The 26241-nt window shown below is 37.8% G+C and overlaps 1 protein-coding gene across 6 annotated transcripts in view; it reads right to left on the bottom strand.

The window, feature by feature from the left end:
* The window catches only part of RAPGEF2 (Rap guanine nucleotide exchange factor 2), a 243974-nt gene that overhangs the window by 102875 nt on the left and 114858 nt on the right, over positions 1-26241 (bottom strand). For 2 of the 6 annotated variants that reach the window (XM_070045623.1, XM_030865725.3), the window contains exons 5-7: positions 14301-14376; positions 12265-12432; positions 9948-9965 (exon numbers count right to left, since the gene is read on the bottom strand). In XM_070045623.1, coding sequence (XP_069901724.1) covers positions 9948-9965; positions 12265-12432; positions 14301-14376 — 262 coding nt within the window. Of the gene's footprint in view, positions 1-9947; positions 9966-12264; positions 12433-14300; positions 14377-22836; positions 23177-23948; positions 24092-24547; positions 24576-26241 lie in introns of those variants that run through there. The other 4 variants (XM_060299865.2, XM_060299864.2, XM_060299863.2 and 1 more) reach the window with 4 other exon arrangements.

Here is a 26241-nt window from a genome sequence, read left to right on the forward strand (position 1 = left end):
GGTGGTTGCCAAGGGGGAGGAGGGTGGGGGAGGGATGGATTAGGAGTTTGGAGTTAGCAGATGCGAACTAATATATATAGACTAGGTAACGCCAAAGTCCTACTGCATAGCACAGGGAACTATATTCAGTATCCTGTGATAAACCATGATGGAAAAGAATATGAAAGAGAATATATATACATATGTATAACTGAATTACTTTGGTGTATAGCAGTAATTAATACAACATTGTAATTCAACTATACTTCAATAAAAAATGAATTAAAAAAATATCATACACACTACCAGAAAGCATGGTATTTACAATAAAGATAAAAATGCAGTAGGGAAGAAAGTGAGACAATCACCTAAAGGGGGAATTTCTCTAAGCGAGAAGGGATGCAGGAATCTATAGTGACCACTGACCTCACAGAATGTACAAGTGGACATTTCAGCTCTTACCAGGGCAAACTTATCATCTCAAAGTTGGGAGCGGAAAAACTTCCAGTCCCTTCCCCAAGGCAGCACTACCCTTTCAGATATTCTGCTGCAGTAGCTGATTACTGAAGCACACGGAATCTCAGAGCACCATTATGAGAAGTAAACCACATGTTGTGATGACAAAGGAAACCAACCACTAGTGTCTTAACATAAGCAGGACAAGTGGAAAGAGTGAAGGCAGCATATTTATTTAGACCAAAAAGGAAAAAGGGAGCCAGTAAAAAAAGAAAAAAAGATACTCAAACTAGAGGATAACAAAGATATAATTCGAGAAAAATAGTAAAAAGGTTAGAGAAGTTTTAAATACATTGCGAGGTACTGTTTATTTATTTCGCACTATCAAACTGAAACAATTTGTAATACATTACATTATCCTGAATCTAAAGTATTAATCACACACAGGAGGCTGTTGAAATTACTCCTGGTGAGGATCTTTTTTTGAGGGTATGGGAGTGGGTGAGGACACCAAAAACTAGTCTTATCGGTATTAGCATAAGACCAAAAACTCAGCTTTAAAGGTTGTCTAGGGCTTCCCTGGTGGCGCAGTGGTTGAGAGTCCGCCTGCCGATGCAGGGGACACGGGTTCGTGCCCCGGTCCGGGAAGACCCCACATGCCGTGGAGCGGCTGGGCCCGTGAGCCATGGCCGCTGGGCCTGCGCATCCGGAGCCTGTGCTCCGCAACGGGAGAGGCCACAGCAGTGAGAGGCCCGCGTACCACAAAAAAAAAAAAAAAGTTGTCTAACACACTCTTTACAGTTATGATTAGGTCATACTTTCATATCACACAAATGTTTGCATAAAAAGTTTAAATATTTTATAATTCCACATAATGGCTCATAATTATCTTAATAGGGAAGAGGAGGCAGAGAACTTTCTGGGGGGAAAAGGGGCTCCAAAGATAAAATTCCTAAAGAGAAACACTCTCTAAATGAGAAATGCTAAATAAATTAAGTAAAAATACGTACCTTTAAAGATTACTACAGTAACTACAAAAAGGACTGCTGGTGACCATCCAAACCAATTAATTAATATATTTAAAACCATTATTTAATATAAAGCATTTTAAAATTCTTCTGATTCCATCCCAAGTTAGCTTGAGGGCTTTCCATTTTCTCCTTGTATCTATGAGGAGATTAAGCAGCAAAAAGGAAAAGGAAGTAAGGGGCAGAATCACACAGGAAACAAGGTCGGGGCAGCCTCCTAGGTTTGCAAGCTCAGCCGTCTACAGGCCCTGCTCTCAGAAGGGTCCTGCACTTGGTTTTTTCATGGAAAGCTATTTCTGTGGGGAAGAACAAAAAATGGACAAATTGTGGTTACTAAGACTAGGGTACTTGGCCGATATTTTCTTGAAAATGGACAAACTGAGCTTGTCACTTCAAGGAAAACAGCTGATAGCACTTTCCCAAGGATAAAATTTTAGCTTTCAAGTAAAAATTAGACATTAGGAAAACATGTCCAATCCCATAAGCTTGACAGCTTCCCAATAATTAAGGCCTTTTGACATGAGACTGGTAGTGATACTAACAAATGTGATTTTTTTTTATATTGTGTAACACGCCAAAATTTGGAAGACCTAAATTCAGTGACGAATGCATGATGTTATAAAATCACACATGAATAGAAAGACCCATTCGGCGTGTAAGTAAGGCGGATGGGTTTTAATAAAAGAAAAATTTTAAAAGCTGACTGACAGAGTGTTATGTCCCTCAACACAACAGCAGGTGTAAGGAACTACCGTTTGTCAAACTTTGGTGCAGTGTATCAGGAAGATTATTTGAAGAAGCTGTTAAAACTCTCCTCCCTTTTCCAACTACCCATCTGTGTGAGGCCATACTTTATATACTTCAGCCAGAAAAGGACATCACAAAAGACTGAATACAGAAGCAGATATGAGAATCCAGCTGCCTTCTACTAGGCCAAACATTAAACATATTTGTAGAACTATAAACCACCACCACCCTTCCTCTCACTTTTTCTGTTTTGAAAATATAGCTACCTCTCACTAAAAAAACCTTTATGTTAATGTATAATGGGTTTATTATGTTTAATTAACCAATGAATACATATTTTTAAGTTTCTCAGTTTCAATTTTTAATATGTCAAGTAATGATGTAGATAATTCATATAAACAAAAGCTGTTGGAGCCCTCAAAAAGTTCTTTTTCCTTAACAAGTGTATTTATTTTTTTATTTTTATTTTGCGGTACGCGGGCCTCTCACTGTTGTGGCCTCTCCCGGTTGCGGAGCACAGGCTCCAGACGCGCAGGCTCAGCGGCCATGGCTCACGGGCCCAGCCGCTCCGCGGCATGTGGGATCTTCCCGGACCGGGGCACGAACCCGTGTCCCCTGCATCGGCAGGCGGACTCTCAACCACTTCGCCACCAGGGAAGCCCAGTGTATTTATTTCTTTATTTTTGGCTGCATTGGGTCTCTGTTGCTGTGCACGGGCTTTCTCTAGTTGCGGCGAGCGGGGGCTACTCTTCGTTGCGGTGCGCATGCTTCTCACTGCGGTGGCTTCTCTTGTTATGGAGCACGCTCTCTAGGCATGCGGGCTTCAGTAGTTGTGGCACACAGGCTTAGTTGCTCCGCGGCATGTGGGATCCTCCCGGACCAGGGATCAAATCGGTGTCCCCTGCATTGGCAGGTGGATTCTTAACCACTGAGCCACAGGGAAGTCCCTCTCAAAAAGTTTTAAGAGTGTAAACAAGTCCTGAGATGGACAAGTTTGACAGCTGCTGCTCTGAGATGAACCAGAAAACGATCAGCCTCTTGGCTCTTTGTAAAAACCCAGTTGTCGGCTGTCCTTAGATTCCTTTAAGATAAAACCCTGTGAGGTCCTACCTCAGCTGAACCTTCTAACAGCACATCCACTTGCAGGAAGGCTAGCTGCTCACACCTTCCCCATCTAACTAAAGTTAGTACCAAAAGTTAGGCAAACTTTCATGCCGAGGAGGAATAAAAAGACTGCAGTGCTTGTTAAGAATGCCCATGACCGTCAAGGGCATCGAGGACATCAAGGCTATTGCCGAGGCCCAAGTATTCTCTTCGTCACACTTGGTTGGGATGTGCATATTTCATAAAGGAACCAACGGCAAAATGATCTTTTTCTTGAAAACGTTCCTGCGTATTCCAAAATTACTGATGATTCAAACAGGTGTTTGAAGGTTCGGTTTAAAATTTCGGATAAAGAAGTGGACGGAAAGTAGACGCACACGAATAATTAGTGCGAGGGAAACGCTACAACTTACTTTGAGATTTTAACCTTATTTTCTAACACTCCTAATGCCTTCCGGACCGTACCGAAGCCACAGGTGACCAATTATCACTGTTATCCTCCCAGACATCTGAGTAAGAGTCAAGACAGCCTGAATACTTTCTTTTTCATCTTCAAACCTTTCCCTTCGGAATTCCTCCGCCATTTATTCCAATTAGCGATTCATTGCTCAGATCCGGCCCACTCTGTGGCCACATCATTTCTCCTCTAGGCTAGCAGTTCTAGACTCTGCGTCACATCCAACCACCACCAATATTCCACTTGAAAGTGAGAAAGGAAGACACAGGAAAAAATAAAAGGCTACTGACCCCATACTAAGTTCATAGGAAATTGCTCTAATACAATTGTTCAGTAAGCCTTTTATTTTTTTTCAATAGATTCTATAATTATTTTTTTTCCTAACTATCTTAAAGTTATTTTTCAGCCTATGTGTAATTTAAACTATCACAAAGGCTGTGAGGTACACCTGTGAACTGGGTATGTTCAAGTCAGTCATTACTACTGACATTCTTACTACTACTGAACTGTATACTTAAAAATGGTTAAGATGGTACATTTAGTGTTACGTATTTTTTAATAAATTTATTTATTTATTATTATTATTATTATTTTTGGCTGCATTGGGTCTTCGTTGCTCCGTGACGGCTTTCTCTATTTGTGGTGAGCGGGGGCTACTCTTCGTTGCGGCGCGCGGGCTTCTCACTGCGGTGGCTTCTCTTGTTGCGGAGCATGGGCTCTAGGTGCAGGCTTCAGTAGCTGTGGCACGCGGGCTCAGTAGTTGTGGCTCATGGGCTCTAGAGCACAGGCTCAGTAGTTGTGGCGCATGGGCTTAGTTGCTCCGCGGCACGTGGGATCTTCCCGGACCAGGGCTCGAACCTGTGTCCTCTGCATTGGCAGGCGGATTCTTAACCACTGTGCCACCAGGGAAGTCTCAGTGTTATATGTTTTTTATAAAAGAAAAGAAGAGTTGAATTATGCACTTTAAATAGGTGAACTGTATGGCATGTGAGTTGTAACTCAATAAACCTGTTATTTTTTTAATCTGTAGTTTGTTCTTAATTAGTTTCTGTAAAAGAAGGGGAAAAAAAACTTTCCTACTGAGATACGGATAATGACTCATTTTTTGAGAGGATAAGGAGGAAAATTTATACACAAAAATATGTACAAAATCTAGTAGACATTTAAAAATTATTTTAATATGAATCATTAAAATTTTCCTTTCATGAGTGATGTCAACCTAACACCCATACATCGAATCACATGCTAGAGTTTCTTCCAGAGGTTGGTCAACAATATCTTCTAGCTAATAGAAAGGTATTTCAAAGTTAATAATGTTTTAACACAGGATTCAAAATCAAAAGAGAACATTTCTAGTCACCCAATGTTTCAAATAGTGAAAACAGACAACTTAGAATGGATCAGTTAATTGTAAAAAAGGTCAGTTCAGCACTGGTAGGAAATAGGTCTGAATATCAAAGTAGATTTTTCCAAAGAAAAGAGACATTTTTCAAATCAGTGTGTAGCACTGCAAAATCTCATGGCAAAAAAAAAAAAAAAAAAAGAAAAGGAAAAATCACATAAGAAATGAAATGGCTGAAGATGAAAGGATTGTTGCTATTGAGACTAAAAGTTAAATTTTAGCCAAATATATTTAAAACATGAACAGGCACAGCGAGAGCCACCAGTGTTCACAGTTAGAGGCAGGACAAAGTGGCAGTGATCTTTCTGACAAATAAATTGCTTGAAATATTGCCATGACATGCTACACAACACCCCGATTACTTTCAATTTCCAAGTGCAACCAAAAGATGGGTCCAATTATGACATCAATACAAGCTTTCTTTCAGAATGGAATGAAAGAACAGTAAATCCCAGTGGCCACGGGAGTTCTGCAGCAGCGATGATGTCATATATAAAAATAGACATCCTCTAACAGAAGCTGAAACTTGTGTAAACAGCACACTGCACACTATTCTCAACTGCCTTGCATGAATTTGCAATGCATGCTGTTAATAGCACGAGATTAATCATTTCATATTTTACACTATTTCCTGATTTACATTTCAATTTCTAAACAGACTCTATGGTGTAATTTCTCAATCTGTATAAATTAAATCAACATAAATACCTGATTATAACTGCAAGAAAGAGAAATGGTCCCCCCAAAGCAAGGAGACAGAGACCACCGCAGCAGCTCTAACAGGCTGCATTTTGCCAGGAATGCAACGCTCTTATGTCCACCTATTGTTCAAAGACCTTTCCGCAGGAAGCTTTCTGCAGGATTTTAAAATGCAACATGGTCTAGGTGAGGAGGGGCTAGTAAACCTGCTGTGAATAAGCATGAAAAGCAAAGGATACTTTTGCCACTTCTCTTTAAAAGACTCTCTGGTGCAAATATAAAGACTTCGGGGCATGCATACAACAGTATCTACCAAAATGTGGGGAGGGCAGGTTTGTATCTATCACTCCTATCACAGTCTATCCACATCCCCTCTTTCCCTTCTTTACTTCCCAATTCATTTCTTTTTCACATTTCTATTGGGCTTTCTTGGATTAAAGAAGATTTTCCTTTGAGCAAAGACAGTAAGGCCATTCAGGAAGCCACGTCGGATTCCTCAAGATGCCTGGTTTTTGAGCCTTCACGGTACCTGGATTTCCCTCTATCTTAACTGCCGTCAATTTATCTGTATTTTGTGCGAGGCCATAAAGTCAATGAGGGCAGATTCTGTCTGTCCTGTAGACCTTTACAGCCATGGAGTCCGGCACAGCCCTGAAACAAGGTGGGCGCTCAGTAATATTCATTAAAATAATAAAAGCATATAAATGAAAATACTGAGCTTTCCTCTATGATACAAGAAACAGAATACACAGATTTTCTGAAACTCCATCCTATTATAATTCACAGAGAGGGATTGAGGACCACACTGAAGACAACAGCTTTAGATTTAATTAAGCAAACAAACACCTGATGAAAGATGAAGAATAAAAATATTCAAATAATTAAGAAATTTCCCCATACTTGAATAATTTCTGTATATGCACATAAACAGATTTTAAATATCATCACTGAATAAATTAGTCAAGTGGGATATGAACTGACTGTTATAAGTTAAAATCTTAAGACCTTAATATTCTAGGAAATTTAGTAGACACACAAGTCACTGATACACAACACATGCTCTTACTGTTAAGTAGCATATATTGGATTAAAGTAGGAAGACCTCAGTGAAAAAGTAAAGAATAAGTGACAAAGCAAAGCCGTAACATGAGGGAAAATATTGCCTATTTCTAATGCGAGAACAACAGCTCATGTCAAAAAGTCTAATGTCAAATAAATGTACATAATCACACAAACACTGTAATGTTTTCATGTTTCAATATTTAAATTTTTTTGAAATTAACCTACTAAGAAGTCCTTAACTGAAGATGAAACCAACTTAAATCAAATCCATCACTTAAAAAAAAGTGATAGATTATATTCAGAGATATATACGATATATATAACTTAGGAATGATTACCATTAGAAGAAACAGTACTTGTCTTATATTATGAAGAATAACCTTATTAAAAATAGGACTCATTTTCATACGCCTCATATAAGAATCAACCTTATTACATTGGTGCTACGTTAAAGATATTGTATTATCGCTGACTATAATAAAAAAATTAATTCCATGATGTTTTTGTACTATTACATTGTATTTGACTTAGATTATATTAACTTACTTTTATGCAGTATTTTTATTTCTTTTGTACACCTGCACCAAGAACTTTAAACTAAGCCTGACCTACAGAAAAATTCAATACATAATTATTAAACGGTGCCCTGAAGTGTATATTCCCATTGTAGAAAAGGATTACTAACAGAATGTGTGGGAAATACCTTTTTCTATGACCGATGGGTTCTCCTTATTAAAAGTTTGCACTGATTGGAAACTTTATAAATAAGTTTTATGTTATATTGTGTTTGAATCCTCCTAATTCAAATTTGTGTAAAGTAAAGCCACACTTTGGGGGGTAAGTAGGAGTGGAGGTGGAAAGTCAATCGGAACCTCAAAGAGTGGAGAGCATTTTAATTATGCAACCAGCCCTGGAACGCTGCAACAGTAGGAAACGTCAGTCGGTACACATCACCTCCACAGTTTAGACGGGACAACTTTTCCTCAGTCTTCAGTCTAATATCTCTGTAAAATTTTCACACTTTCTAAACGAGGAAGAGAGCAGAGCTGTTTTTTTCTTTTTCCCATAAAAAAAAAAAAGGAATAAAAAGATGACAGAACAGGTATGTGCAGGTACGTGCCAGCTTCCCCATCCCGGCATCCAGGTGAAAGTAAGAAGGCCCTTCTTCCCTTTTAAGTCCTCTCCCTCTCCTCTCCATTCTTATTATGGAACTCACATTTCCCTACCCACCCAAACTTCTAGAATAAATTACCCATCAATGCAGACGGGGCCTGTAATTAGGGGTAAAATAAACAGGTTCCCCCCCCCACCCTATTCCGAGCCTGTCGACAAGGTAAACCTGTCCAAAGTCCCAAGTCAGTCTAGAAATGACCCCGAATTCCCCAGCCTCCGCCGGGAACCTTATCCAGGACCTGACTCTGCCACCTGCCTCTCCCCACTCAAAGACTGAAAATTCGTGCCGCATCCTGTTTTCTGGCAGTCTTAAACACAGCCTCAACCCAACTCATCAAAATGTAAGGAAATGCTAATGAAAGCCATCTCCAATCTTGCCTTCTCACTGCATTTTAAAATGCTTATTCTCTGCAAACCTCACACACTTGCCTTGAAAAAGTGACCTGAAAGCACTCTGCATGGACTGTGCGAGTATTCGTGTTTCTGAAGAAATTACTATCATCTGTCTTAAACTGCTGCAACACGTCTAATTTTTAAAAGCGTACATAAGGTATACATCATAACCCAGTGCACATTTTAAATTCAATTCCTACTTCTACATGGGAATTAGACTAACCTGTCATTTCTCATACTGAACAAGAGGACTAATTACATACCGGTGTACCTTTTAAAATATTAAAGTTATATACGTTTTAAGTATACATGTACTAGATAAAAGCTCAAAACACTGGCACAATTTAAAAAATTTTTATACAATTTTACAAGAATCTTATCAAATTTAAAAACTATCAACATTTTTTAGATTTACCACATCACTGAAAAATTAGCAGCGCTTCTAAAGTAAAATACAGCTATTATGTCACCTGTGACATTTTAATATGCGTTATATTGTATAGAACGTAAAGCAATGGCCTTATTTTAATTTGAAAAGTTATACAAATATTTCGTGTTTTCAGGCGAGGTTACTGTAATAGCCAAAGACATTACATTGACAGTAGCCTTCCACTAATGTGAATTAAATTATTCATGATCTTTTTCCTGGGCAATAAGAAGACACAACCATAACATTTCACTAGTTACTTAACCAATTAGTTTCCAGAGATAAATGAGTTTTTCTTCCCTGACTCCAAATTCCCTGATAACCCCAAATTTGACCCCAAATTTCAAACGAGTAATGCTGAAACCGTAAATTAGTCATATATTGGCATGAAACAAATGAGCAAAGATATTATTATAGGCCTCAATTAAAATACAGAATGAAATAAAAGCATGAAATCTGGTTAAAAATCAAGCGCAAATAAGAAAATGCAAGCGAAGTGTAAATTCTTATTTCCTTTTTGACAAAGCCTTTATTCTGACTAAAATTTTACCAGTGGTCTCCCAAAATGCTCTCACACTGGGATTCCTGAAATTTAAAGCTTTCACCTCTAGCCTTTAAAATGTAGATGTCTAATGGATTTCCCATAAAACTTTCACACAAAAAGCAGTTAAACACCCACGATGCCTATCTGCCTGCCTTTCTCTCTCCATTTCTTTATGCGCCAAGCAGGTTAGGTAAGAACTGTGCTCCACTCATTCTTAAAAATACGTAGTCTGCACTTGTATTCGTTCCTCAAAGAAAGTGAGCAATTTGTCCCTAGGTCTGCACAAATAAAGCAGCCTGTGACATCAACCAAACCACTGACCGTTTCAAAGTTGTAAGGGGTTTTACTAAATCAGGGCAAAATACAAAAGAACAAGACGAAGCAAAACACATCAATGTTATAAACTCATTAGTTACAATGCAAATTCACAGATGCACTGAGGTTAGTATTAGGAGACCACACACAGATTACAATACCTGAGATTTAGTGCATTCCTTTGAGCCAAAATGAAATGAGTGCCATAGAGGAGGAAAGGAGAAGATGACATTATCAGACATGCTACAGTACATCTGCCAAAATGAAGATCATGTTAAATCAGGTTAAGAATGACCATACAGCACTGGCTACATGTATGACGTCCTTTATGTTCCTTAGCCATGCACTTGAAATGCACCTGCAACCATTTAGGTCGCCTGTGAAGTAGGACCATGCACCTTTTCAACCAACTTTGCACCCTGGCTCCCACCTTACTAGGGTTCTTTCAAAAGGAGTATTTCTGCTCAGAATAAGTAAATGTGACTTACGGCTAATTGTGTTGTTTTCATATGTTAAAATCATGTACTTAGGCAAAATAATAATTATATAAATAAAATTAAAACACAATTTGCATGAAAAGACGGGATTCAATATTTAGAACTATGACACTTGTTGCCCATCTGGACTCACTTAGAAAAATTAATACGACCATGTCACATATTAGCAAACTGGTACCTGATCCATCAGTGAGCAAGTGAAATTTTCCACCCTAGTACTGAATTTTCCCTCATAAAAGTACCTGTTGACCAGGTAAGACATTTTTTAAAACCACTAAAAAAAAAGGAATCTTGAATAATTTTTAAAAACTACACGTTTACAAAAAAATCAGATTAAAAAGGGGGAGTCATGTAGGGGAGGTGGGTGAAGTATTACATAAAGGGGGAAAACATGGGGATAGGAGAGAGAAATAATTACAAAATGACACCCCCCAACTTAAATGGGACAAATATAACTATAAAATCAAACCAATCAGCTTGAACGCTAAATTTTTAGTCACCCACACTGCTGCTAAATATCTTGGTATAGAATTTGATTTGGAAAAATAATTCCAAAGCAGAAAGAGTATTAACAATATTAGTAGGTTGTACTAGTAATGTTTACAACTATTTTTAATCCATAGTTCCTTCTTCCACGATGCAACATCGACACTAAAAATACTACCTTCTTGTGTAGACAATGGTAACAAAAAACCTTTCATAGGTTTTTTTCAAAAAAAATACCAAGGCTCTGCAGCAGGCAAACAAAGCTGACTTTATGATGAGCAAAAAGCAACCCTTTGCAAATGAGCTCAATGAAATGATTCAACTATGAAATTCATGTGAAATTAAAATTGTGCGCATGGGCAGTGAGAGGAGCAGGCTGAGAGCTGGTGGCCAAAACTGCTTGAATATTCAAATACAAAGGGCTCTCAGAAATAGAACACATCAAGTGCGGGTATAAGATGCATCCCTCCAAGTTACCAGAAAATTAAGTACATAGTTTTAAGTCTATATACATTTTCCCATGCGGTTTGCATTTATACTTATTTGCAAAAAGAAAGAAGAGGATACGGAAGACAAACAAATAAGAAACGTAAAATAGTTGTCGTTTACCTATTTTTATTTTTTCACATGTTTATTTTAAAATTAATTTCACGAATGAGTGCTCATTTAATGGTATTGTAAGTATAGATGAACCATATTTGACCTTATTATGACATATGGAAGAATTCAAGTTACGTTCTTCTTGAAAACAGAAATCCTCAAATATATTTGCCACTATTCTGGGTGGGCCACCGGGGGACATGGACACAGCACAGCTGAGCAGAGAGAAATGAGTGAGAAAAATAAGGCTCCCAAACTGACTACGCTGGGGTCTTGTACAAATCAATCATTATCTGTGCCTCGGTTTCCTCAAACATAAGAAGTAGTTTCTTCACCTAATATTTACGGAATAAATGACGATCAAGTGGTGAAAGTATTAAAGAGGACCTCTGAACCTGTTAGAAATGCTTCAGACCATCTTTACACTGGGATTTACAGAAGCATCATTTCAAATTATGCTCTCACTTCATCATATTAAAAACAAAAAATTCTCAGATAATATTCTCACAATGGTATGAAGATAATAGGTAATTTTTAAATATCTAACTTTTGAATAAAAAACAGGTATGATACCCGTCACTGGGGATGGTGAGGGAAAGGGCAACATTTTAGATTAAGATCAGAACCTAAAAATATCCCAGTTACAACTGTACGTGATGACCACAAAGCTGATCCTCAGAGACCGTGTTAAGAAATAAAAAGGCTAAACAATGCCTTTTGATACCTTATTTCAACGCTCCTTAAACTATTCATATTATGTGTTTCCAGAAAAATCTGCACTTTGAGTAAGTATACCACAGAAAGGAATTATTCATCAAAAATGGAAAATGTATGCCCTTTCACAAAACTCCCACCAAAAAGCTATAAAGATAATTATTATACTTGTGTAACTTACCGTATGATAGCCTCTAGGCAAAGGTGGTTTGCCCACAGGATAAGGATCCACAGTGTCGATAATCGTTTGTCTTTCCCCTTTCTGGTTGATTTTTCTAAATCTCCTTCGAGACTGTCGATGAGAAGCTTGACGCTGAAAATATTCTTCATTTTCATCCATATAGTCTACCTGAAATAAAATCCCCCAAGATTTCATTTCTTCAAACACCATGTTCCATATTAAGAGTAGATGCAGAATAAAACTTACGGATAGTCTACATTCATTCACTGTGCAAAGACATTTGTAGACAAACTATCTCGACAGACTTCAGATGTTTCTGAACTTCCCTAGAACTAACTGGTTCTGAGTAACTTTTCTTTATAAAAGAGAAGAGGCATTTTCAGTTCCACTTAGGACAATATGGGTAACTCCTGAATTTCCTGCAGTCTCAAAGGGAAGGATATTTTCAGTAGTCTTTGTTCTGATTTATTAATGAAAGATCTCAGAGGATACATCACCATGCATTATGAAAGCAACTGCCCCATTGTCTTAACTAAAGCACAAAAACTCTCATGAAGTAAATCTGTTTAAAAAGAAAAAAAAAACACACCCAAATCCCAAATGACTCAGACACGACTACTGGCAGAATGACTTTGGTAGATTACTTAAGAGCTTCTCTTCCTACTTTCATTCTACGGATTCAGTTTCTTTTTTTTTTTATTATAAATAGCATTGTTCTCAAAACATAATTTCCTCATTTTAAACATTTAGAAAGTGATGAATGGACTACCAGAAGAAAAGTTACGTTCGGTTAGTCCTCGTCACACTTACATAATGTATTGCTCACAAAAGCATATTTAGATTCTAAGATGGTTCTCACACTGACAAACCTAGTAGTTAGCATCATATGGACAAGGACAAAATCCTCAAGGAATTTTGGAGATCAAAAATCCTTCAGATCAACACAAAATAGCAGTAACAGAGACCAAAATCTCGAGGGAATATCTAAAATGCTTTTCAAGACCTGTGGCTGGAAAGCCCAACGTATCTGCCTACATTTTTCCACTCCTAAATCTTTACTCACCACCATGCCACTTTCTCACTTAACAGTACATTTTGGGAAATTTTACCAAAAATTTTCACTAGCTTTGACGAGGAAGTTCCCATTTCTGACAAATTCCTCTCCTCCATCATAGGGAAAAAACCTACATCTCCTCTGAAAATAGATGTATAGGCATTTACCAAATATTTTATTAAATATGAATAAAAAGCCTCCATCATCATCTATTTTAGGCCATCATTTATTCAAAAAGTTTCCTTGCCCAGATAGATGCTGGATGGGAAATATTATGCACATCAGCCAACTGAATGTCTCTACTGGGCACTCCCTCCAATCTTATTTTTGTTGCTGATTTTTTTAAGGGGTCCATAGTGTCCCATCTTAAAATCATTTTTATATAGTAAGGAAGAATGTGACAGGCTTTTCTTCAAGCATCAGTAAAAATAATTATGTTGCTAATATCTCTTCTAACGTTATGTTTTTTTGCATATGTCTTACCTCAATATATTTTTTAAATCACACTATTCAATTAAAAAGAGATAAAAATCTCAACAGAGTATTTAACCAGCATAAAAGTCCTCCAAATTTCTTTCAATTAGATAAAGGAAGTGAACTGATTTCCTTATGTCAATTGTTGCCTGAATATATATCACTGTGTCTCATTTAAAGTATCTCACTCATTCCAACCAATATTTGGAGAGCTAAAATCCTGCAATTCCAAGATTCTCTCCAAGTTTAAATTAAATGGCATTTTCATAGACTGATTTATAAAGTTCAAACACCAAACATTTAGGTACGTGACCCTTTTAAACTTTCTTTTTCATTATTTGAATCCCGTAAATAATTATAATGATTATGAATTAAAACTCAAAAAGTTATGAAATAAATATACCTAAAGTTATGAAATATATAATACACTATTATAAGTAGTTTGTGAAAATACTTTTATTTCATAACTTTTTTTAAGGGAAAAAAGTCTTCACAGAAGTATTCTTACCACAATCATTTCAGAAGGCTCTAACACAATGCATTCACAGCCACGCCTAAAGCTTCCTGCAGAACGCTTGCCAAAACTAGAAAGAAAAAAAAGATTTAAGTAATATAAATTATGAATTTAAGCTAACCCTTCAGATGAATAAAAACAAGGAAGAAAACAACTATAAAAAATATATACTGAAGAAAGAGCTATCTCAAACCATTATTTACACAGAATGACAAGGAACCATTCAAATTTTTAAATCTCAGATATATTTTTCTGGAAAATTCCAATATAACGTTTTTGAATTCATAATGTAAGTAATGAAGAACCATTATGAATGTGTTTTGGGTTAGGCTGTTTGAAACCGCACCCAGGCAGGTGAAGATTTAGAATATTCTAACAGGGGTGGGAATTGGATCAGTGGCAAACTATAAAAATATCCAAAGTATAAAATGCATATAATCCTCTTTTATAACTTAATTTGCTTAGGTTAAACATTTCTTTCACTTAAAAATGTAGTTATTTTTCAAATCAACTTATTCAAAATCAGTTTAAGGAAAAGGTATTCAACTCAGGGCTTTCAGCTACACAGTGACTTAAGTGGACATGCATTCCCAAAGCCCCTTTCCGCGTGAACACTGCACTGCCGACTGCAGACACGGCACCTCTGCCCCATCTGTGGAAATACCCACTAGAGCAGATTTATTCTCTCTGGCATAGCTATATGCCAACTAGAGCTATGAAGAGTTCTAAGTAGTCATGACTTGTTCTGCTAACGTACCACCTACCTCTGCTCATTCACTACTCCAAAAGGCCTCCCTTCCCTCCAGTCAACATCCTAGTACCCTTTTTTTTTGTGGCCACACCGTGCAGCATGGGGGATCTTAATTTCCCAACCAGGGATCGAACCCGCGGCCCCTGCAGTGGAAACGCGGAGGTACGGAGTCTTAACCACTGGGCTGCCAGGGAAGTCCCAGTAATCATTTTTAATCATTTTTGAGAAAAATATGAGGAAAAAACGCTTCCAAAGAGCTATTTTATCAAGCATTTTTTCCCCAAATCAATTAGACATTTGAGCGGCTCCTATGGACATTCTCATTCCTTTTATAACTCTCTCTACGTCATGGTAGTACACAATGTTTCACATATTAGAACCCAACTTGGATTAGGAAAAAAAAAAAGTCATGTAAGATGAAGAGAACAAGAAAGTCAACGTTCTCAGTCTATCAGCCTGTGACCTCTAGCAAACCAACCTGACCACCCTCATAGTCTAAACTGTACTCATTTTTAAGGTTATCGGGTGAGCCCAGGCCATCACTGAAGTCATTTCTTGCTCCAAAATTGTTTCTATGAAAATCAAAAAGAACCATACTTAGCATATCTGAAAAATCCTTCAAAAAATATTCATACATACATATTCTCACAACCATACATATTGAAGTGCTTTTTTTAAGTGGAAAAAAATCTACCAAGAAAAATAAAATAATCTTATCTTCTTTGTCATGTTATTTCACATGCAATTAAAATGACCTAAATTTTTACATATTCTCCTCTTAGTTTACAATTAAAAACCACTAAAGTTGCGGAAAATTCTCAACACACACAAAAATTTGCTTCTGGTTTTTGAAACTACCTACCTGCAATTTAAGTTTTTACAATGAAGCTTATAATTTAATGATGCACTACAAACTAAGAAATAATCTCAGTGTGTTAGTAAAATATGTAGCAGGTTTCATGCCATCATTGCCCGTTGAACCCTGTTATAGGACTAGGTAAAAACATATACTGTATGTTTAAGTTTTATCACTAAATAAAATAGCATTAAAATCTAAAGAAAATCATGTGACTCTAAGTTTTTTCTTATTTTATTAAATTACAGAACCAGACAAGCTTCATAATCATAATGATCGAGTGGTTTCCCTTTTTTAAAATTTCATGTAGTAAAAAAAAAAAAAAGTCAAACGTCTATAACACATACAATGTTCAGATGACAACTTAAAAGATAAAAACTGCTAGAATTGAGTTGCTCACAAATTTTAGCAACAAAAGTAGTGACATCAACACGAATAAACTATGTGGTATTTGTTTATTTTATGCCTAATTCTAGTACCAACCACTCCGTACTCCAGAATTAAGGCTGTAAAACCCCTTACCCATCAGCCATTAGTTCAACAGAACTTTATGGCTGAGAAGATATTCATGTATTTAGTTGCACTCACACTATTACTCTAGGGATGAAAAGTGTGCATCCCCTAAGATGAGCTACAAAAAATATCTCTATGCCTTTTGCAAAGTGAGCTGCACTAAAACCTAACAAAACTCTCTTTGAAGCCCCAAAAGACTCAGGTTCTACTGACCATCACAAAGATGTGAACCATAGGAGAAAAAATAGACTCTTGTCAGGTTAATTCTTTGAATACATTGAGGGGGAAAAGGCAAATGCACAGAGAACCCACTCCAGCAAGGGAGAATAAATTATTTCATTTATCCAAAAATCCATTGTTTCGAACACAGCCAAGAACCCAGAAGGAAAGAGTGGCCTCAGAAGAGCTAAGGCGCAAGTCATGAACGCACTCGCTGGGGCCTAATGACAAGGTCCCTTGGCTCTCAGCTTACAAACCAGAAGCTGTAAGGTCGGAATGGTCAGGGAGGAACGAAAAACGTCACCTAGAAACCCATTCAGCCCACAAAATACTTCTGCTTCTACTCTCTGATTCTTTGAAACAATAAATATAGAAACAAAAGTAAGTAAACACCATTATTTAATAAGTTTTAAAAAATCTCTGACCAAGTTCTATATAAATAAACTGTTTTAAAAATACAGTCCTGGACTCAAGGCTCTGTGGGGACCTAAATGGGAAGGAAATCCAAAAATGAGGGGCTATATGTATACGTATAGATGATTCACTTTGCTGTACAGTAGAAACTAACACAACACTGTACAGCAACTATACTCCAAGAAAAATAAATAAACACATAAAAAAATTTTAAAAATACAGTCCTGGAAAACTTTAGAGATAAAAAAGGTAACTGGATAGAGACACACAGCAGGTTAAGATCTCCCACAGATGATATTAAGACCAAATTTTTAAGATATTTTAGATGATTTAGTAGGAAGAAATGGAGAGAAATCCTCAGGTGTACAAATGACACAGAGACGTTTAGATAGTAAAGCACAAAACAAAGCCAGTAAGAATAAAGTACAAGCCATTTTTATAAAGTTTTATGTGCGTATAAAAAAGCAGGAAGGACCCAACCTGCACAAGGAAATATTCTATGTGAAAAGTGATCAAATGCACAAAGTGTGTAAGATAAGATTAAACAGCAAAGAGTTCTCATGTTTCAATTAAAAGTCAAATGAAAACTAGAAGTCTTTCAAGGCATTAGCACAGTAAACTGCTAACATAATAAATAACAAATAATAAACAGAGATACACCTCAAAAGGATGGACACACTAGGAGAAATTAAAAATGAAAATTACTATACATACCCTTATAGAAAACCACATGAATCTACAATAGAGCACCGCCCCAGAAAAGTTTCTAAGGGGAAAAACACAAAGCTAAAAAGTTTCCACCAAAAAAATTAAGGGTAGCCAAAGGGCTTTCTGTAAAACCAGAGGCACAAATTAAAAGATCACTTCATTCAATCTTATTAACAGCAGCTGAAAGTTGGTATCATTTAAATTTCTAAAACCATGACTTAAGGAATTGTAGAAATGATACAGATTAAATAAGAACTTGGTTAACTTAAAAAGTACACCTACAATCCTTGAGGGTTTTAAGAAAAGTCAGAAATAGATAAAGATTGTTCCAAAGCCATTTGCCTAAATTCTCCTCCAAATGTTCCTTGGTGCCACTGTCAGAAATGAAGTTAGTCCTATCAAATGCATTCTTTTTTATTATTAAGTCTTAGAAGAGACTACAAAAAGTGATCTACAAATTTGATGCAATTCCCATCAAAATACCCCAAAAATAGTTTTTGCAGAAAAGGAAAAACCAATCTTCACATTCATATGAAATTGCAAGGGGCCCTAATTAGCCAAAACAATCTTGAAAAACAACAGTTAGTGAACTCACACTTTTAATTTCAAAACTTACTACAAAGCTGCAGTAATCAAACCAGTGTGGTAGTGGCATAAGGACAGACACATATGGACCAATGAAATAAAACTGAGAACCCAGAAATAAACCCATATCTATGGCTAATTTTGACAAAGGTCAAGTTCATTCAACGGGGGAAGAACAGTCTCTTTAACAAATGTGCTGAGACAACTGTATTTCCACATGAAAAAGAATGAAGTTGGACCCCCACCTCTCATGACATACAAAAATTAACTGAAAACAGATCACTGACTAAATAAAAGAGCCAAAACCCATAAAACTCTTAGGGGGATAAAAGAAGGGATAAATCACCATTACCTTGGATTTGACAATGGACCCAGAGATGACACCTAAAGCACCAGCAGCAAAAGGAAAAATAAATAAACTGAACTTCATCAAAACTGAAAACTTTGGTGCATTGAAGGACATTATCAAGAAACTGAAAAGATAATCTACAGAACAGGAGAAAATATTTGCAAATCATATATCTGAGAAGGGTTTAATATCCAGAATACATGAAGAACTCCTATAGCTCAACAACAAAAAGACAACCCAATTAAAAAAGAGGCAAAGGACTTGAATAGACCTTTCTCCAAAGAAGATATATGTATCAACATCCTTAGTTATTAGGGAAAAGTAAATCAAAACCACAACGAAGCTACTCACCCAAGTTGCCCACTCTCCCCCCAAGAGTGCTTAATAAATCCTTGCTGTGCTTCCTCAAAATAAAAACAAAACAAACAAAAAGACAACAAAAAACACAACCAGATACCATATCACACCTGATACTAGATGTGAATGAGATATTAGGATGGCTATAATTAAAAAAAAAAACAAACGCAAAGAATGCAAAAAATGTTGAAGCGGATCTAGAGAAGCTGGAACCCTTGAATTTTGCTGTTCAGAATGTAAGATGGTGCCGTCACTGTGGAAAAGAGTTTGGCACGTCCTCAAAAAGTTAAACACAGGATTAATATAAGACCTAGCAATTCTACTCCTAGATAAATACCCAAAAGTATCAAAAACATGGACCCAAACAGATATTTCACTGCAGCATTATTTGCAATAGCCAAAAGGTGAAAACAACACAAGTGTCAACTGATGAGTGGATAAACAAAATGTGATATATACAATGGAATATTATCCAGCAATAAAAAGGACGGAAGTTCTCATATATGTTATAACATGGACAAGCCTTGAAAGCATTATGCTAAGTGCAAGAGCCAGTCACAAAATGACAAATATTGTAAGATACCACTTATGTGAACTATCTAGAATAGGTAGATTCATAAAGACAGAAAGTAGACCTGAGGTTTCCAGGGGTTAGGGAAATGCAAAGTTACAAAGTTTCTGTTTGGAGCTATGCAACGTAAGTTGTGGAAATAGGTAGTGATGATGGTTGCACCACAGTGTGACTGCAATTAATGCCACTGAATCCTACACTTTAAATGGTTAAAGTGGCATATTTTACGTTATGCACACACATGCGCATATCCACATTTTTTTTTAAGTATATAAGAGAAACTTATCAAGAAGATTTGTGTGTTTGTTTTAGTGGTTTTGAGTATTTTGGCAAAATTCAGGACTTGAATAAGAAAAAGGAGTAATTCCACTTTGACCAAACAAGAACCAACCTTAGGGGCAAAGGAAGAGTTAAGTTTGATGACTGAGCTATACCATTGATTAACTTGGAACCAATCTTTTTCTACACTGATTTAGCAATGAAGTGATAGAGGTCATGGGTGAAAGAACTAGGAAGATACAAAGAGATGGTAAACAAGTATTACTGAAATATCTGAAATCAGTTTTTTAAAATTTTTATTTTATATTGGAGTATAGTTGATTTACAATGTTGTGTTAGTTTCAGGTGTACAGCCAAATGATTCAGTCATACATATACATGTATCAATTCTTTTTCAAATTCTTTTCCCATTTAGGTTATTACAGAATATTGACCAGAGTTCCCTGTGCTATACAGTAGGTCCTTGTTGGTTATCTATTTTATATATAGCAGTGTGAATGTGTCAATCCCAAACTCCCAGTCTATCCCTCCCACCCACCCTTCCCCCCTGGTAACCTGAAATCAGTTTTGAAGAGTCAATTATACCTACATTTTCCTCTGATCCAGCATTATCCCATTTTTTATTTTATCCCCGGTCATAAATGAGGGCGTCTCCCTGCCCCGCGTCCACATATATATGGAGAGAGAGGGAGAAAAGAGAGAGAGATGCACACACACATACAATTTTGTTTCCTATCCCTCTTCCAAATACTCACTGGACACGTACTACAGAATCAACATGAACTATGTAATCAATACAGAGCTTACAAGAAGCTCACTAAATATAGCCCCTATTCTTAAATAGTTTGTATTCCATGGAAGATGACCACACAGAAAGTTGTGATAACAGGCAGAACAGCGAGCGTCAAGAGTTTAATAAAAAAGAATGTCATATTTGCTGCCTACAGTGCATCTCAAAAACAAAATGCAGGCTTCCCTGGTGGCGCAGTGGCTGAGAGTCCACCTGCCGATGCAGGGGACGCGGGTTTATGCCCCGGTCCGGGAAGATCCCACATGCCGCGGAGCGGCTGGGCCCGTGAGCCATGGGCACTGAGCCTGCGCGTCCGGAGCCTGTGCTCCGCAACGGGAGAGGCCACAACAGTGAGAGGCCCGCGCACCGCAAAAAACAAAATGCATTTCTTGAATGTCAGAGCTGAGAAAAAACTTGAAAATCATATAGTGCAGGGTCTCTTGGCATTTTTTCCTCCAGCTTCTCACCTGAAAGTATGTCAGAGTCCAATGTGCTACATCAAAAGCCCTCAAATATTTCTATTTAGGAAAAGGCCCCCAAGTGCTTATAATATGTATGACCCACCATCCTCCTCTTCCCATGAGAACTGTCCCTCCAGTTCAATTTTCATTGCGTAAGTGGAGAAACTAAGCCAATCTACCTAAGAGTAGGTTAAAAGAGATGCCCCAAATCACCATCAGACTCCATCAGCCAGGGTTCTGGGATCCCACACCGACCTGACCCTTCCTCTGACTTTCTGCTATAGCCCTTTTCCACACTCAATAATATAAGAACTCTGGTCTTTGGTAAGCTTGCCATGTACAAGGAATAATTCCCAGACCTCCTCAGGAACATTGCTATAGTGCATCTCTTATACCAGTCAAGCATAAACCCAGTGACAAGTGGGGAACAGAGCTCTGTGGGAAGGTGGATTCTCAGAAGCTTGCTCACTCACTGGCTAGCTGAGTGAAAAAGACAAGTCAGCTGCTGTAATTCAGAAGGCAACTCGAATTCAGCAGAATTACAAATGACCATCAAGAGCCTGAGGGTCACCCTGGGAGACTCAAAGATTTAAATGTCAAATCTATAAAAACCAAGCCTCTTCAGGCAGCTGCCGCCAGAAATTCAACTACTAGCACATCTGCTCCTTTGAAATGGCACTCATAATACGACGTACCAAGATAAACAAAGAGATTTTTTAAAATTTAAACTCAATTTTTAAAGTGACACAGCTTTTTTTTAACTTTGAATTTAAACTTAAAAAAAAATGATCCCTGTCTTCTGGTAATTTCAGTCTTTCTATGTACATGGGCATTTACATATAAGATACAAATATTAAAATACATATATAATAACTGTCTTTCAAAAAAAGATGTAGGTAACAGTTATCAGTGAGACGGTCTGAATACTTAAAAACCTGTTAGCCCTTCCTCTACTTGATGCCAGCCTTTCACAAAAGGCCAGAAAGTTAGAAAGAGATGCGGAGAAATGGAGAAGTACGGTTTGTGTGTTTTAAGAACGCTGACAGGCTTCTGATTCTACAAGGTGTGAACATTTAATGACTATAGTCTTTAAATCCTTCTAAATTGTTTTGTAAAGGTATGGTGTATAGCTTGGCTTTCAACTATTAACCTCAATGCAATTTCAGAATGTCCCGATAATCTTACACTAAACAACCAAAGGTGACAACTAAAAGTGACGCAGACTCACTTTGCATCAAACTATTGGTTCTCTGCGCTATTTAAAAAAAAAAAAAAAAGGTTAAACTCCCAGCAACTGATTAATGAAAAGACCACCTGCAGCACAACAGAGTATTACTAAATGCTCATATTCCCACAGTAAAACTAACTGAGGAATGGTTGCTCCAAAGACAGTTTAACAATCCAGATTTTCACTCCCATTAAGTTATTTTAACGGAACAAATTAAAAATTAAGAATTACAAATTGTTCCTAAAAGTGAAATAAACTAAGTTTAATATTTTTACAGGTGCAAAATGGAATGACTTGATAGTACCCACAATATGCAGACAAAAAATTTACTGAAAGTAATTAGTCTTCTACATAATGTAAAATAGAGAAAAACATTAACAGCCTGATAAACTTTCAAGTTCAAGGCTCACAGGAAGACAGCACCAATGCCTGCAAATATAAAATCTTACCTAGTTTTCACAAATACCCACAGGCTGTGATTCACCGGACAGGGTTTTGCAGGCTCCTTCTGAGGGAAGGCCACCCTGTCCTGCGTTCCTGTGACCACATTTTCCCCATCCAAGTTGAGTCATGAGCACTTGCTGTGAGTGTGAGTTTCCACGAAAGGCAGTCGCTGAGCACGGAAGCCTCTTCCGTCAGTGGCCCTAAGCTTGCCCTTTGTATGGGCCTCCGCATTCCTGTGGTACGTCAGAACTGCCCAGTGGAATGCAACTCCTCAGTATTGGAATGTAAACTTTTTCATGTCAGGCTACATCCAGAGAGGGAATACACAGCAATCACACCGTGACTACACTGGTAGGCAATCCTAATTTACAAAATGATTGAAAACGTGATTCTCCGAGATATCCATTTTTCATATCTTCATTTCTAGGAAATGATAAGCAGTTACTAAAACCTAAAAAATGTCTGGCCTGATGCTCCTAAACCAAAACCAATTCATTTATTTAGGACTTACAAAAAATACTCACATGCCCCTGTCTTCAGATAGCAGAATAGCAATACACATTAAGAAAAAAAAAAATCTAACGAGTAACTGCTGATGCAATCGATTCCATTCTCAAAAATCAGTGGACTCCACAGGAATACATTTAACAGAAGAGGACAGTGGCTTTAAAGACATCATAAAAATGCATTTAATCTTTTAAAAATATGTTGTCCTCACTCATTAGTTTAACAAGCAAAAAAAAAGTAACAGCTATTTAAAACAAAAACATACACACACCAAGTACACACAGAAGCTGTGTGTGTGAACAGGCTATTTCAGAACTAGTTGGGAGAACTGAACAGACAGTTTCTTTCAAGGCTCATTTAGAAGTATTCTAACAGTCATCACCCTGCACAGACGAACAGAGATTGGCTCCTCTACACAGCGAATCTCCACATTTTAACCTTCGCTTATAAAAACAGAGCGCAGGAAAAAAAAATGACAAGCAAAGCCTCAGAGCTATGTTTTCTCCCCCTCTGTTCATTCCTCAGTAGCCTGTGATCTAAGTAACTACAGAAGTACTAGCCATCTGATACTTATGCTGTTAACATTTCAATCCCTTAAAACAAATCTAACCTGCACTGGCTTCCATATCTTTGAAGCAGCGGCAACAGTGCTGCCTCGCTGTAGAGGAGTTGGGTGTCTGCAGCCTCGAGCCCACCCCATGGCCCCTGTGTTTTCTCCGGCTGAGTCCACGCGGCTGCAGCCTGTGCTCGGAGCCTGCATTCCGCCTGATGGCCAATTTCCTGCTCCGGTGACCCACCCACCCTCCGGGCTGCAGTTCCGAGTTACGCATGTCGTGCGGGCACTGTTTCCGCATACCAGCCTCATGACCTCAGCGGCAGCCTGACAGCCACTCTTTATCAATTTCTATTCATTACCCACTCTCCGAAGCCAAGGGCACGTAGGGAAATCTGCCATGTCTGCTCTCCTCTGAGCCTTCAAGGTCAAACGCCTAGGTGGGCTCGGCAACGCAATTTTGTTATTAAAATGTACCCGAGCTCTACTACACACACGGCTCTCCACCACCAGAGGGATGCTGAACTGTGCACCTGGCTGGAATGATTACCGTGGAGAAGACGAGCATAAATTTATATCAAAGCAACATGGGAAAAGTTGAAAGAGGCTGCTTTTGCTCTTATTTTTCCCTTCTAGAGAAAAAAGGTGGCTCTTACCTCAGCTGTACCGGGGTGAAGGGAGCAAGCAGTTTTTGTCTCTTGCCACAATCTAAGCAGCAAAGGCCAGTGGTGTGGTGATGACTACACTTTGGTGGTGTCTATGTCCTCGTGACCAACTGCTGGGGAACAGCTCAGCTAAACTGATGTGCTGCTATCAGTCTACTCAGTAGCACAAACAGGCCTCTCTGCTGATGACAGTGCTTTGTACACAGATGGCAGCTGATCAGTTTGCAGAAAAGTTATGGTCCATAACAGCTTTCCCATCAGCTTCTGGACACATGCCTTATCCAAAATGCCTTTGTTAAATCTTCCCCGTTTCATTGTGCAAAGCACACTGTGGATGAGCTGAAGAGGCGAGGAAGCTCAGCTCTGAGGTCTTATTTTAAAATAACCTGATTTTTGGACTTCCCTGGTGGCGCAGTGGTTAAGAATCCACCTGCCAATGTAGGGGACACGGGTTCAAGCCCTGCTCCGGGAAGATCCCACATGGCGCAGAGCAACTAAGCCCGTGCACCACAACTACTGAGCCTGTGCTCTAGAGCCCAGAGGCCACAACTACTGAGCCTGCATGACACAACTGCTGAGCCCGTGCTCCACAACAAGAGAAGCCACCGCAGTGAGAAGCCCATGCACTGCAATGAAGAGCAGCCCCCGCTCACCGCAGCTAGAGAAAGCCCGTGCACAGCAACAAAGACCCAACACAGCCAAAAATAAAATAAACACATTTATATAAAAAATAATAATACAATAAAAGAAAATAACTTGACTTCTGTAAAATTCATTAGAGGTAAAATAAACAATTACATGAAGAAATAACTGAACAGACCTATGTAACTTGTTAGTGAGAAAAATGGTAGATGAATTCAAATGAATAGTTCAGATTCATCCTAACCAGTAAAAACCTGAATTGATCTCAAGAATCAAACATTCAAATAATGGCAACAGAAACATCTGATATTCTTTAAAGGCTTATACGAATGGCACCCAAACCCAGCCACCAGCCTCCCCCAAATCCGGTACATGTCATAAAAGATGTTGAAATAGCACACATGTCTTTATAAAATAGGACCTAAACAATAATTCAGGTCACTTGAATTAATACTGCATTCACAAAATCCTTGGAAGTTAAAAGAACACATTTCCAAGAAAGGAAAAGCATAAATTCACACATATGTGTGATTTCTTACGAAGATATCAAGTAATAAAATGTCAATTTATTGAATTCAACTGCATGGAATGTGGACATTTTTCACAAACCAAACTTATCTTGTTTCCCCTTGTTTTGTAAATAACCGTTCCTTCTAATTCTACCAACAGTAACCCTGGCAATATTGTTTAACCTGTTTCAGATCTGTTCTTATAGACTGAGGTAGTTAAAAACCTAGTATGTATCATCAAAAAATATTTAGGAATATAGTTAATGAAGGCTGTGTATGACCTGTAAAACTACAAAACTACTAAAAACTACAAAAGGGGATGCAATCCTACAAAGGAAAATAATAGAAGATCTAAATAAATTATGAGCTATACCATGTTCATGGTTTGGAAGGCTCAATATTAAGGTAGTAAACCTTCCCAAACTGATCTACAGATTCAATACAATTCCAGTCAAACCCTAACACTGACAAGCAGATTTCAGAATTTATATGGAAAAGCAAAGACATAGAAGAGCTAAATAATTTTGATATAGA

The sequence above is a fragment of the Globicephala melas genome, chromosome 5 (assembly GCF_963455315.2).
Source record: "Globicephala melas chromosome 5, mGloMel1.2, whole genome shotgun sequence".
NCBI classification, from domain to species: domain Eukaryota; kingdom Metazoa; phylum Chordata; class Mammalia; order Artiodactyla; family Delphinidae; genus Globicephala; species Globicephala melas.